At 39.9% G+C, this 13,242-nt stretch overlaps 1 protein-coding gene across 2 annotated transcripts in view; it reads left to right on the top strand.

The window, feature by feature from the left end:
• The first annotated feature begins 6 nt into the window (after positions 1 to 6).
• SESN1 (sestrin 1) overlaps positions 7 to 13,242 on the top strand; it is an 80,903-nt gene continuing 67,667 nt past the window's right edge. For both annotated transcript variants that reach the window (XM_036902918.2, XM_057489470.1), the window contains exon 1: positions 7 to 441. In XM_036902918.2, the coding sequence (XP_036758813.2) occupies positions 163 to 441 (279 nt within the window). In that variant the 5' untranslated portion in view covers positions 7 to 162. The remainder of the gene's footprint in view (positions 442 to 13,242) is intronic.

Here is a 13,242-nt window from a genome sequence, read left to right as displayed (position 1 = left end):
CAGAAACGACAGTGCCGGTTCCAGAGGTCACCCAGCCGTGTTTTCTTGATGACTCGCTTTCTTGTGATTTTCTTTTTACGTTTCTGGTTTTTAAAATGCAAAGGGCTTTTTGGGGGCCACGCTGAAGCGTAACAAGACTGCAAAGAAAAGCCGCGCGTTGTCATGGCTGAAGGGGAGCCCGAAGTGCGGTGGGACGGCCTGTGCAGCAGAGACTCCGCCGCGAGGGAGGCGGCCCTGGAGCACGTCCGGCAGGTCGTTCGGAGGAAAACCGAGGATCTGCGCTCGCGGGGAGAGACGTCTCGCCGGCCGCCAGACGGGCTTTCGGACGCTGTCCCTGCGGATGGGTTGAATAAGCTGCTCGCTCACCTGCTCATGCTCTCCAAGAGGTGTCCCTTTAAAGATGTAAGAGAGAAAAGCGAGCATATTTTGAAGAGCGTCCAGGTAAGGAAGAGCCGCATGATCACACCTGCCTGCCGAGTACTGTGCAGTTTTACTCGCAGGTATTCCCTTCGTGTCTGCCTCTCGCAGGCTGTTACGCGAACTCTTACTACGAATTCACTCTACAGTTTAAGTTTAGAGTGCTCTGTAAGACGTTGAATTTAGAGTCCCAATTGTATGAGATGAACTAAGGGAAAAGCAATTTTCAAATATAAGTGAATACCTATTGTCTAGAGAGTTTTAGCAGAAACTGCATTCCTCATGGAAAAGTATGTGGAAGTTACAGTGACTTACAAGTGAAGACTTGCTTTTACCCATACTCATTGTTACATGTTGTTGGGAACTGTAGCCACTAGCTGATCACATTGTTACAGTGACAGTGTTTCACACTTAAAAGCCTCTAAAATGATAAAGGATATTAAATGTTTCCTAGTCAGCTTGTTCAAGACAGCTGGTGAAACAAAAAGCCAGGGTCTCTTCTCTACATGGAACCTTCATTTTTTCAAAAAAAAAAAAAAGAAATACATAAAATAATAAAAACCTGTGTTTAAAAAAAAAAAAGCTGACATCTTTCAGATTGAAAGATTGGACCCAGGCTGAGCAAATGGTAGAAACATTCTTATGGTAAATTACTCAGCCAGCTTTCTCTGTGTTTTCTTAAATTAAATTGTTAGTCTTTTCTTTTTTCACATGTATCTATTTAAGTTGTGAGTGGAACAGACTACAATGTTTTCCTCCCGTTTCATATATAATAAATGTATCCTATTTTATTGGAAGATTTATTACAAGGGTTTTTTTTTTTTTTAAGAGAAAGGTGGTTTTTAGATATCAAGTGTGACAGTAAAACCTTTACGTTTGTCATTCTAAATATTCTAAATTACCCGATCCACATGTTTGTTCAAAGTCATGGTGAGAAGTTTTTAAAATTTATAATTGACTTGGGTATATAGGTAAGCTAAGACGAACCTTTTTTCTGTTCTGGTTGAATTTAGTTTAAAGCAACAGAAAAATAATCATAAGCAACACAAAATGAAGACTGTTTAAGATCTTGGGATATTTCTTCTCACAAACACTTTGGAAACAATCGTTGCAATTCATTTATCCAGGGTTGCCAGGGAGGAATTAATTTTCTGGATACCTAAAGTTTACCCTTTAAGAAACTTATCTATCTCATAAACTGGAATGACTACAGCAACCATTTTTTCCGTAATGGGTTCATCATTTCGCACGTCAGGTACTGTTGTATAGCTGAGGGGGAGTGTACAGGAGTGTATATGATCTATGTTTTTTTTTGAATTTTGGGGTTCAGTTTTTGTAGTGCTGTTCCTTCTCTTGCTGTCAGTATACTTCACTGTGGTCTCTTCCTGAATCTTTCATTTTGCTCTTTGTTTATATTGGAATGGGAAACCAGATAACCAATTTTGGTAGCAGTTCTACTGAAAACAAAAGTAATTAGTCTCTGAGCAGTACAGGGTCAAAGACTGTGATATAACCGTACATAAATGGTCACTGGAGTCAGAAAACCCTGGGATGAAATTCTCCTCCTTTATTAATGTTCTGCATGACCCTGGACAAGTTAAGTTATTTGACTTAACAGCTTGGATTTCCACATCTTACCGATGACACAAAGTGACAGAGAGCTGTTGTGAGAATTAAATGAGACCTGTTGGTGCCCTCCCTTTTCATAAGTGAAATACATGGACTGTGTGATATATATTTCAAGACCCATTCATCCTGCATAAGTTTTCAAGCATCTCCTATACTGTGAAGGTTTCCCGTAGATTTCTACTCTTAGTCATCCCTGCGTCTATTGCACTTTATTCCTTCTACAGTTACAACAGGCGTTTCCTTACATTGTGCTGTCATCACAATATATGCATCTGTCTCCCCTAGGAGGGCTGTAAGCTCTCAAGGGTATTGACTGGGACCTAGAGGCTACTAAATAAACATGCAGTGGGTGAAGGAATTTATATTTGACTTATTTTTGTTTCTTAGCAGTCTGAATAAAGTATAGATTCGGGAGTTTCAACCCCACATTATTCATTCACACCTCAGTCAGCAGGTGTTTATTCAACCCCCTAGTGAATGCCATTCTAAGAACAAGTGAACAATTTTGACATTCTATTGAAGGAGACAGACTGTGAGGAAGTAAACAAATAAGCAATGTGATTTTAGGTGGTCAAGGAAAACTTCTCTAAAGAGGTGACATTCGGGCAGAGATTTGATGAATGAGTAAATATTACCCAGGCAAAAATGCAATTTGGGAGGTGGACATTCCAGATGTAGGGAACATATGTGTGTGTGAAGGTCTAGTGGCAAGAGAGAGCAAATGAGTTCTAAGAACTAATGCAGCGTGGGTGGGGTACACACTTGCTGGGACGGCGAGAGCTTAAACACACTATGGAGTCAGACCTGGCTCTCCTGCTTTATGAGCTCTACTGTGTTAGATAAGTTACCTGATTTCTTCTTGACTCAGTTTCTTCATTTGCAAAATGAGGATGATGCCTCACAATGAGGAAAAAACGATACAATGCTTGCAAAGCCTAGCACAGTCCTAGCACATAAGAAACATGCAGTAACGTTAGGATTTCTTACTTTTTCTTAGGCAGGAGAGCCAAATAACAGAGGATCTTACATGCCACGTTAGGAGTTGTGGACTGTGTCCTAGGAGCGATGGGAAGCCACTGAGGGTATTTTGAATAAGATGGTGACACGATTAGTGGTGAACTGGAAGGACTGCTTTGGAAGTGATATGGAGAGTGGATTTCAGGAATTGGGAGTGGGTGTGCCATGTCAGCCAGTAGGTGTTCCACTAGTCCAAAGCGAAAATGACAATGGGATAGGATATCGGGGGGAAAGTGAATGGGGTGGGGGACAGCTAGGAGTTAGAACCCACAGGATATAGTATTTAATTGGACATAAGAGATGAAGAAAATAACAAAAGCAAGTTTCTGGCTTGAACTGCTTGGTAAATAGTTCAGTCATTTCCTGCTACAGAAGAGGGGTAGAGGGTCAGTTTAAGGGGAATCATGAGTTCTGCTGCAGACATGTCGAGATGAAGTTGCTCATGATACATTTGATTAGGAATCAGTCCTAAAGGGGTCTCCGCCCCTGCGAACGCTGTTCTGGTCCTGTGCTGTTCTCGCTCTTCTGTAGATGTAGCCTGCCGCCCGCTTACACCCACCCGCCGCGTAACTACAGAGCCATTTCTGTAAAATGAGAATCTGACCACATTACTCTCTTGCCTAAGATCTTTTAATGTAGAATTTAACTGTCTTGAGAATGTCACACAATGTCCAGCATCATCTCACTCCCACTGCCATACCAGCCTCACTGCTCACACTCTAGCATCATCCTCATATGGGACCAAATGGTTCAAATGTAGCGCTCCATAATGTTTTCTTTTATTCATTAAGAAAGCAGCAACAGCTGAGCCTCAGTTTGCATTCCTGCAGCCGTTCTGACGGCCCTTCACTGCGCAGGTCAGCTCAGAGCTGGAGGCAGGAAGGGGAGATGGGGTGGTGGTGGGATGGGTTCAACTCACAATGGCTAAACCTGTGAAAAAGCAGGCACACTGGGAGGCAGCATTCCTGTTTGCACTCCTGTTCCCAGTGTAGTGATTTCACATTGACATACTTAAATCTGTTCAACACATTTTTGTTGAACACATCTCTTCTGTGCCAGACCTGAAACTGAACTGTACTATACTCAGGACTGGAAGATCAATAAAATTTGTTCCCTGTTTTTGAGGAAGGCCTTCTATTCATGAGAATAGGAGGCTTTATTTATGCTCTGTTTGCTGTTTTTTGGGTTTTTTTTGCCCCATAATACCTTTTTGATGTGCTTGATTCCCTAAACTAAGGAGCAGAAGTATTAACACTGGCCCAAGGTACTCATGCGGTCCTCTCATGAACTACAGTCTTTCTAATGCATGTGATTAGGAGGGAAAATGTGAATGTGTGTATATGCATGGAAAGATGATGAGGAGTCCAAAATAGCCCAGGACTTTTCCAAGAATAGTCATTTGATCATTCTCATTTCCGCACTGTGAAAAAGGAAAACATAACTTTTCTCATAACCTGGCCAGCAACGAATACTGTCTGCAAGTCATTTGGCTTGAGATAGAAATTTAGACCAAGTAACAAAGTACTCACCTTTGTTAAGTGGGGTTGAGGAGACTTCAGTTTATTAAAGTGATTGTTATCCCCCAGGGAGAAATGACTCTTTAGCTGTGGGTATGGGGCGCATTTACACTTCTGGTTTCAGATGGCGTATCCAGTTGGATAATGTATAGTTTGTAGATTTAACAGTAAGAGATTTATTGTTTCATATAGTAAGTCTGGTGGTCATGTGATTGCAAGCTTGATGGATTGATTCATTAGCTGAACGGCATTACAGTGTGGCCCCTGTGTTCTTGCTCCCCTTTCCTTAGCAGAACGAGTGCTGCCTCCATTCACGCTTGCAGGGTTGCTGCAGCAGTCTGGGCACCGTGCACACCGGTGGCCCTCTGGAGCTGAGAAGGATAGAGGTCCTGCACACGTATCTCTCGGCAGAAAAGCTTTTCCCAGAAATCCTCTCGCAGACTTCTCAGTATCTGCTGACTGGGATGGGTCACATGCCCTTTGTTAAGCTAGTCCTTGGCTCGGAAGTTGGGCATTTCTGTTTGGGGTTGCACTAATCCACATGCAGCCCCTAAAAGCCAGGAGAGCCCCATCATTTGAACAAAAAATTTCTGTGTGAGGAAGGGGAACAGAAGGCAGTCCAGTTAGAGGCTGCCATTAAAATTGCTCTTATCTCTAACTAGATAATATGTTGCTTTGGTCAAGTTGCAATTTAGATTCTATTAGATTACAACTAGTTTATAATGGTGCTATAAAATATAACAGATTAGGGACATTCTCGAAGCACATTTGGCCTTTTAGTGATTTTGTTTTGATTTCTCTTTTTTACTGCCACGTCTACTCAAAGCCAGAAGTTTAAGGTCGTGCGTCTCAAGCCCTCTGCTAACTCTGCATTCTCAGCAAATGTGAGAGTCCTCCCCTGGTCTCTAAGCTTCTCTCTTCCATATCCCACTCTTCTCTGCCTCCTGTTTGACTGATCCTCTGAGAACTCAGTCCCTCTCCCTCAGAAAGCTTCGGCCTGCTTTCCTCCTCTGTGTTCCTCATTACTCTCTCTGACCACTGTCTTTCCTTGCTTTTGAGGTCAGAGGGGACTTCCATTTACCTTCAAGTTGTCTGGGCTTCAATGGGTGGCAAGTGTGAAGAAATTGAAGGCAAATCTTTTTTTTTCCCTGAATGGTTTGAAGACAAAGTAAAGAGCCTATCTTGTTTTTTAGCCACTGGCTTTTACAGGATGAATCATATCTGCACTAACTACCCTCTATCTACTGTCCTCTTTATAACATATGAAAACATCCTGTCCTCTTTGTTCTGACTTTTCAGAAAGATTGAAACTAACGAGGATACTTTTTTTTTTTTTTTACATTTTCAGATTTCATTTTATTCCTTTCATTTCATTCCTGTTGCAGTGCCCCAAATAGTCTCTAGCATGAAAAAAAAAAGATTGATTTTTAAAATATTTTTCTAACATTGTTTTAAAAATGGGATGTGTTTTGTAGGAAAAGGGGATGTTAAGCACTTGCTTTTTAGATTTCACCGTACATGGGTTGTTTGCAATATCAAGGAGGACCCTCTGAAACAATGGTTTAGCTTAATTAAAATCATTTTCTCATCTTTAACACTTTGTGCCCATAAAGTGCTATACAGATCATTTGTGGAGGAAAAGGAAATAGGTGTTAGAATAGGTTAGGTAATAGGTGTGCTGTTCTCTTTGTCTTAGAGTTGTATTTGTTTTCCTTTTGGTAAGCCCTTGGAAATTTGTAGGCTATCTTTTTAACCATTTGAATAGAAAACAAATTAATAGCTCAAACAGCCAACTTAAGGATTTGTTGAAACTTGTATCTGACAAAGTAGCCGTGGAAACTTGGGTATAATAAAGGATTATTAATCACTTAAAACTGATACAACAGGGCCCTGTTTGGGTGTTATGTCTTAAAGAATTTTCATATTTAAAAACAGGCAGTGTTTATGAGGTAGCAAATGAACACGGCCTGGAGGAGTCACAGACAGGGGGGCTTTCAGGACCTGGAGGGCAGAGGGGTGCTGGGGGAGGGGAGGCAGCACTCACAGCGCCCGGCGCGTGGGGTCGTCGGCACCAAGCAAGCCCTGCTGCCAGTTTTCATCTCTCCTTTGTCACAGTTTCTAAAATCAGTCTCTTTATTCACACCATGGTAAAATATCTACCTTTTAAATGGAAGTCATTGGAAAATAGGATTTACTTTGACCTAGCTTTTCTAGATCACATTTATTACATTAAAGAAAGGCCATAACTGACCTTGTGAAATTACCTAGTACTGTCGCTGTGCAGGCACAGTATACCCAGGGGCACCTGCAGGTTCTTTAGAATATTCAGTGACGGTGTTGTGATGGGCACTGGGCGAGCTGGAAATTTACGTATGAAAACCTGTGGGAACATCAGTTCATGCTTGGCTTTTTGTCCTGTTGGGAACTATACCAGGTTAAACCAGTGTGACAAAGACACATTTACCGTAATGTTTGTGTATTTAAAGTCTTCTAGAAGATGCTTGTGAAGAAATGCTTTTTCACTGGACTTCTTAGGGAGTTTTTGTAGGATGACAATTAGGACCATTTATTGTTAAAAGTCTTTGTATTACTAGCAGACTCTCACAGTTTGTGATTTGTTTCAATTTATAAGAAAAAAGCTCATGTGAAATTTGGCACCAGAATTATCTGTGTTTTCACCCTTTAACCTCTTTTCTTAACTACTTACAGAAAACCTGGATTAGATTGCAGTGAAATAGGAAATTACCAGAGAAGAATGAGATGCTTTTAGTTTTATATTTTATTTAAATCTTGTCCTAGTTTTAGTTTAAAAAGGGAAAGGTCTTTGTAGGTTTATAAATTACTATTTATATTATAAAATTACCTTAAAACAACTTCCTAAACTTGTAAGCTGTACTAAAGGGAAATGGGATTTATGATGTGTGTTTTAAGTTGTATCACCCAAATCAATTTTCATATATACATATTCATTAACTGAATAGTATTCGTTTAGTGTTTTAAATTAAAAATTGTTTAAATCAACAAGCTAATATACCTTTTAAAAAAATTAACTAGGATAATCTGTCAACTATGTGTAATATTCAATAAAGTCTAAGTAGAATCTTCGTTTACCACACTAAAAGTGAGCATTTACTGTTTTGATACTTCAGTGTTTGACAAGCATTGCACACTCGTCTTTAAATTTAACATGATTTCATTTTCTAGCAAGTTGGCAGGTGTTAGATGTCTATAATTATAACCGAGTAATTTTTCAAATGCTATTCATAGCCTGAACACAGCAAGATATTCTTCCGATCATGTGATAAAGACCAAGCCTTGCAAAATAGTCATAGAGTGATAAGTTCAGTGGTACTGAAGGACATATTTAATAGAAGCCTTTCAAAAGTAAAAAATGATTTACATGAGAGAGAGACATGTTTTCTCACAAAATAAAATCTCTCAACGTTGTTGGTGCTGATTACACATCACCAAATTAAGGTGTGTCTCCTTTTTCATCTAACAAGGAATATATACATTGGCAGACTTAAATTGTAAAATATAACCTGTATTTATTCAGTTGTGTTGATCACAGAGCTTCTGAGTATAAGAAATTATTGAAGTTTTATGAGACACTATAGATTTCCCCCTTGACCTAGTGAATTATTTCTTTATTAGGTATTTGTTGTACATCTACCATATGCCAGAATTATTTTATGCTTAGCTATCTTTGATATGTCAAAGGAAAAGCTGTTCCACTTAATTTTAATGATGATTCTACTTAAAAAATGAAAGAAGCTTGTATTTTTTTTTCTTTATATATTTTCTAACTGTCTATTCTAAATATGCAGTCTCACATTGACTAGAGGTATTAGGTAGAATGGTTTAAATATCTTGTGGGATTTTCTTTACCAGCCATATGTTCACAAATAAATTAACCTCTGTAGTCTCACTTTTCTCATCTGTGAATTGACATAATTTTATTATCTACCTGGTGTGATTATAGAAATTGAAGGAGATCATGTTGGTAAAGCATTTTATAAACTTTGATATACTATACAAATTTATTATGAATAAACTCTCTGAGACTATTTACTTATCTGTAAAATGAGGATAATAATACCAATCTTCAGGGTAGTTTGAGAATTAAATGAACATGTAACCATTTAGAACTGGGCCTGGTACATAGTAAGTGCTCAATAAATATTGTTGCTGCTGCTGTTGATCAGCTTTATCTAGGTCTTTTAGCTAATGAGTCAAACTCCAAACTGGCATTACTGTAGGATTCTTATTGTTTAGAGTTTAGGATTTGTATGTATGGAAGGACTTTTGTACATCCCCTACTTTGTATCCACATGTATTAGTGCCCCATTGCCTGTTGCTAGTCTTTCATGTACTGGCTGATCAATGCTGATGCCCGGCTTTGTGATGGAGCCTAACCAACCGCTGCCCCGGGAAGGTGTTGGGCCTGCCCAGAGGTCCGCCCAGGGGTGCCGGCCGCAGATGTGTGGCCTTCCTCCCCCTCGCTGGAGTCTAATGCCATCTGGTGTGTCAGCACAGAGCCAGCAGGGTGGGGGTGGAGGGGCTGCAGGCACAGAGGCTGTGTGTCGTCCAGGGGTCGGGGCCTGTGTTTCAGCCCCTGGACAGCACGAAGGGACAGCGGTCAAGGCCATGGGCTTCGGAGTCAGTCAGACCTTGCTTTGTCCTGCTCTGCGGAGCTCTGTGGTCCTGAGCCAGTCAGCCTTCTGGGGCCTCAGTTCCCCCGCAGGGTGCGAGGTTGAGATGAGGGAGGCAACATACCGAGCTTACAGGAGCCCGTGAGCACTCCATGAATGCTGGCGGTGAGCATTCTCCGCCGCCGCCGCCACAGACCGTGGGGGGTGCCGTGGGACATGGAGCCCCCCGGCGCCATATGCTCTCTAGGGAACCCCAAGTCTCTGGGCAACTGGGCAAGTTTTCACCCATTTTCCAGGTTCCTGGCCCTAGGGAATAGCACCTTAGTGGGCATAGCACCTCTTGGAACCAAATAAAGTTTTTTACAAATATTTTAGCTCTCTGGGAACTGAATTCCTCCCTGATACCATGTTAGTCTTTTATTCCACTTATGAACATTTGATTTTCAAATACATCTTCAGGGACACATAATATAGGAAAGCAAACGGTGGCTTGTATGCCGTTGTTGTTGTGAGCATCTGATTCCTCTGCACTTGGTCATCCGTGTCTTGCACTTCAGGCACGTTGTCTCCTACAGAGCCTGCTTGTGGGAGGTCTGGTCTGCTGAGGATACCGGAACTGCGCTGTCCTGGTCCCACTCTGTGGGAGCCCGACAGAGGCAGCCCATGGTCCGCGTCCCCCAATGGGAGCCCGACAGAGGTAGCCTACAGTCCCCAAACAGTCCTTTCCCTCCTCCCAGATAATGGGCCCAGCCTAGACAGCTCGAAAGGATTAAGAACAAAGTAACTAAGCAAAGATGGCATTGCCAAAAGGATACCCCAGAAGAGGTAACAGGGCTCAAGATTGTGTAGCAGTTTGATTTCTTGAATTGGCTTGATTGCAGGTAGCATGTGTCTTTGGGGCCCCTCCTGGGCACCCACACCTGCCCCTCTTAACAGTCTGCCATAGCACTGGGACTGCGTCATCTTGTCTTGAGCAGGTTCTTAATTTTCCTAGTTTCGTAGAATGTATACCTCTGAATGTAGTAAGGATGGGCATTCTGTATGTGAAGCCTAATTCTAAGCCCTTTTTATGTGTGAATTCATTCAGTTTCACAACACTTAAAAGTAGGTATTATTATCTCCATTTATGCATCAGGAAAAATCAGGGCCCAGACAGGTTAATCAACTTGCCCAGGGGATCTCAGCTAGAAGGGGAGGAGCCAGGTTCATGCCCAGGCTGACTCTCGAGGTAATTTTTCATCATTATATTGCACTGTCTGAATGAAATTTTAATGTAAGGTTCCTAACAGTGAAAATATAGATTACTTCTGTTCCAAATTATTTTTCCTTCAAGATGAGGTGTAAAACTTGGGTGTTTCTTGGTGAAACCACATAATCACATAATTAAATTGCATATCAAACTCTTACTTAAACGCTGACCCATCTTGAAATTGCATTTGCACTTTGCTGAATCTTCACATTTCACTGTGGTGCATAATTTTCATTACATTGTCATGAATTTCACCTGATTGCAAGAAGGCTCTGGACTGTGATCTTTAAAGTGCAGTGTATAAAAAGCTTATCTTTGCATAAGAGATTACCAAACAAGAAGACTTCTATAGTGAGCTGCCTCAAAGAAAATTTGGTACATTTCCATGAGTAATAGACTCAAGATTCGCTCTGAATGTTGAAAGAGCATTCTCCTAGCAAGTTCATCGTTGCCATGACAGTGCTGGCAGCGCGAGTGTTGTAGTGGCTCCTTGCACAGATCTTATTTTAGACCCTAACGTTTGCAGGGCTGAACATTCCCCCAACCCCCACCCCACAAGTAACTCTAGTGGAAAAGTACTGGTTTATAACTGGCTTCTGGCTTTGTAGCTGAAAGCCTGCACTATTGTGGCCTAAAAAAAAAAATTGTGTAGGAGTGTTAAGTATTTTTCCTGTGGATTATGAATGTTTGAAATTTCCCAAAATACAGTATTATATTACATGCTGTACAGCAAGTTGTTTACAGCTAAAAAGCAAAGGGGCCTCTGTTGTCTTTTGCAGAAAGCCCAGATTGTATCATCACATGGAGCTCATATAGAAATCCTTTTTTCATCTGCATGTCTCCTGTGCATAAAGTCTTTGGCTTCTTTTACTTAGTTATGGAAAATTGTCATTAGAACCATAAAGGATTGTGTTTAGTGTAGAAAAGTGCTTTTTTCATGTCCTTCCTACAACTCAACATTTATCTGATCAAATTGAAACATTTTCATCTTGATTTCTTTAATTGTGACGTGACTGAAATAATGTAATGATTTTAAGATATTACCCAATTTGAACCAGGTACTTGAAATAATTGTTGAGGTGTTTTAACTTCGTACCCATATGTTATAAAGCCAGGTTTTAAAATACTTCATTGATGTTTTCTAATTGTAAATTCCATTGTAACTCTGCTGTTGAGCACAAAATACCTTCAAACTGCTAACAGTAAGTGCCATGGTGTACTTGTACATACCATTTGTTAGGTCAGGGTTCCGGTATCTGGTGTGTATGCTGAGGATCTAGTGTAGCATGGTGAAGTGATGATTCTGCAACAGACCTTGTCAGAGAGGATGGAAAATCTAAATACTTCCTTCATTGGTGACACCTTCTAAGATGACTGCATTTGCCTTTTCCCTAAATGCTCCATTAAAAACTTAGTTCATCCTCCTTCAATGCTGAAGGTTTAAACAATGTTGCACTATCGGGCCTGTGCTGAATATAGGAGTATGGGTGTCAAGCAAGCCCTTTTCTTTCTTTTTTCACTTTAACATGCGAAAGTAATTTTCTAAACAAAAATTTGACCCCAACCTGAAGTTATATTTGGCGTTTCCACCAAGCAATGTGTATTTTTAGTCTTGATTTAATTTCATGTTTAAATGTTTTTATTATATTGTCTTTAGTGCATTTTATTATCTCTCAGTAACAATCACTCAGTCTGAGAGGTTTGTAATTCCAGACTGCACTAGGCCTTGAAGTCTCCTCTGATTTGGAAGTAGGTGTGTAGTAAAATGGGAAGAGTCAAACCTTACAATAAATATTCTGTTGTTTTAGGACTATACATTTATATTAGGTGCTTTTTACTGATTGTTCAGAATGAAACAAAATATGGTCTGTTCTTTTTCTTTCATTAAAATACTGAATCACAGGTCACTGTGTTTTTCCTGAGCCCACAGCACCTCTAGCTGAGCTCCTTCTCCACCAAAGGCTGAAATGAGTATACTTCTTAAAAGTAAGAATTCATTTAACATCTTTCTTTATGCCTGACACTCTTCTGGCCCTGTGGGGGATTTTTATAAAAAGAAGTAGAAGGTCACTTCCCTTAAGAATTTGCAATGATTTAGAGAAAAAATTTAAGAACCAATCAAGACTGTGATTAAAAATGTTAAATTTTATGGTAGTAGTATATTGACTACTGAGGAACTGCTGGGGAAGAGTGTGTACATAGTAGGCCCACATCCAGGAGAACATCTGAAAAAGACTTATGTATCATGATAATCACAAAAGTGCTACTGGTGTTGTAAGTGTATTATCTGTGTGTGTACATATATATATATATGTAGGTAATCATTAAATATACAGTAAAATTGTGGATTGATTAAATTATGGAACATCTTATAAAGGGCTATTACAGTTATTGAAAATTATTTTTTAAATATGAATAAGAAAATAAAAATTATTTAAGTGGATAAGCAACTTTTAAAGTAGTATGCCAAAAATATATATTTATATATATAATAGATGGAAAAATCAGGAGACCTGCATGTACTAACATATTAACTGTAGTTCATTTTTAGAGGTGAGATTACTGGAGATTGCAATTTCTCTTTTTATAAAAAATAATCATTAATAAATACTTAATTTTATTGAGTGCCTAGTATATGCCAGGCATTGTTTTAAGCATTTTACATTCGCCATTTGCAAAATTTCAGGTGAGTTACAGATTCTCAGGAAGATACCTTCCCAAAGGAAAACGAATAGACACATATGAATGAATGCACCTATTC

The sequence above is a fragment of the Manis pentadactyla genome, chromosome 12 (genome assembly GCF_030020395.1).
Source record: "Manis pentadactyla isolate mManPen7 chromosome 12, mManPen7.hap1, whole genome shotgun sequence".
Lineage (NCBI taxonomy): Eukaryota > Metazoa > Chordata > Mammalia > Pholidota > Manidae > Manis > Manis pentadactyla.
This window is presented reverse-complemented; position numbering and strand designations above follow the sequence as displayed.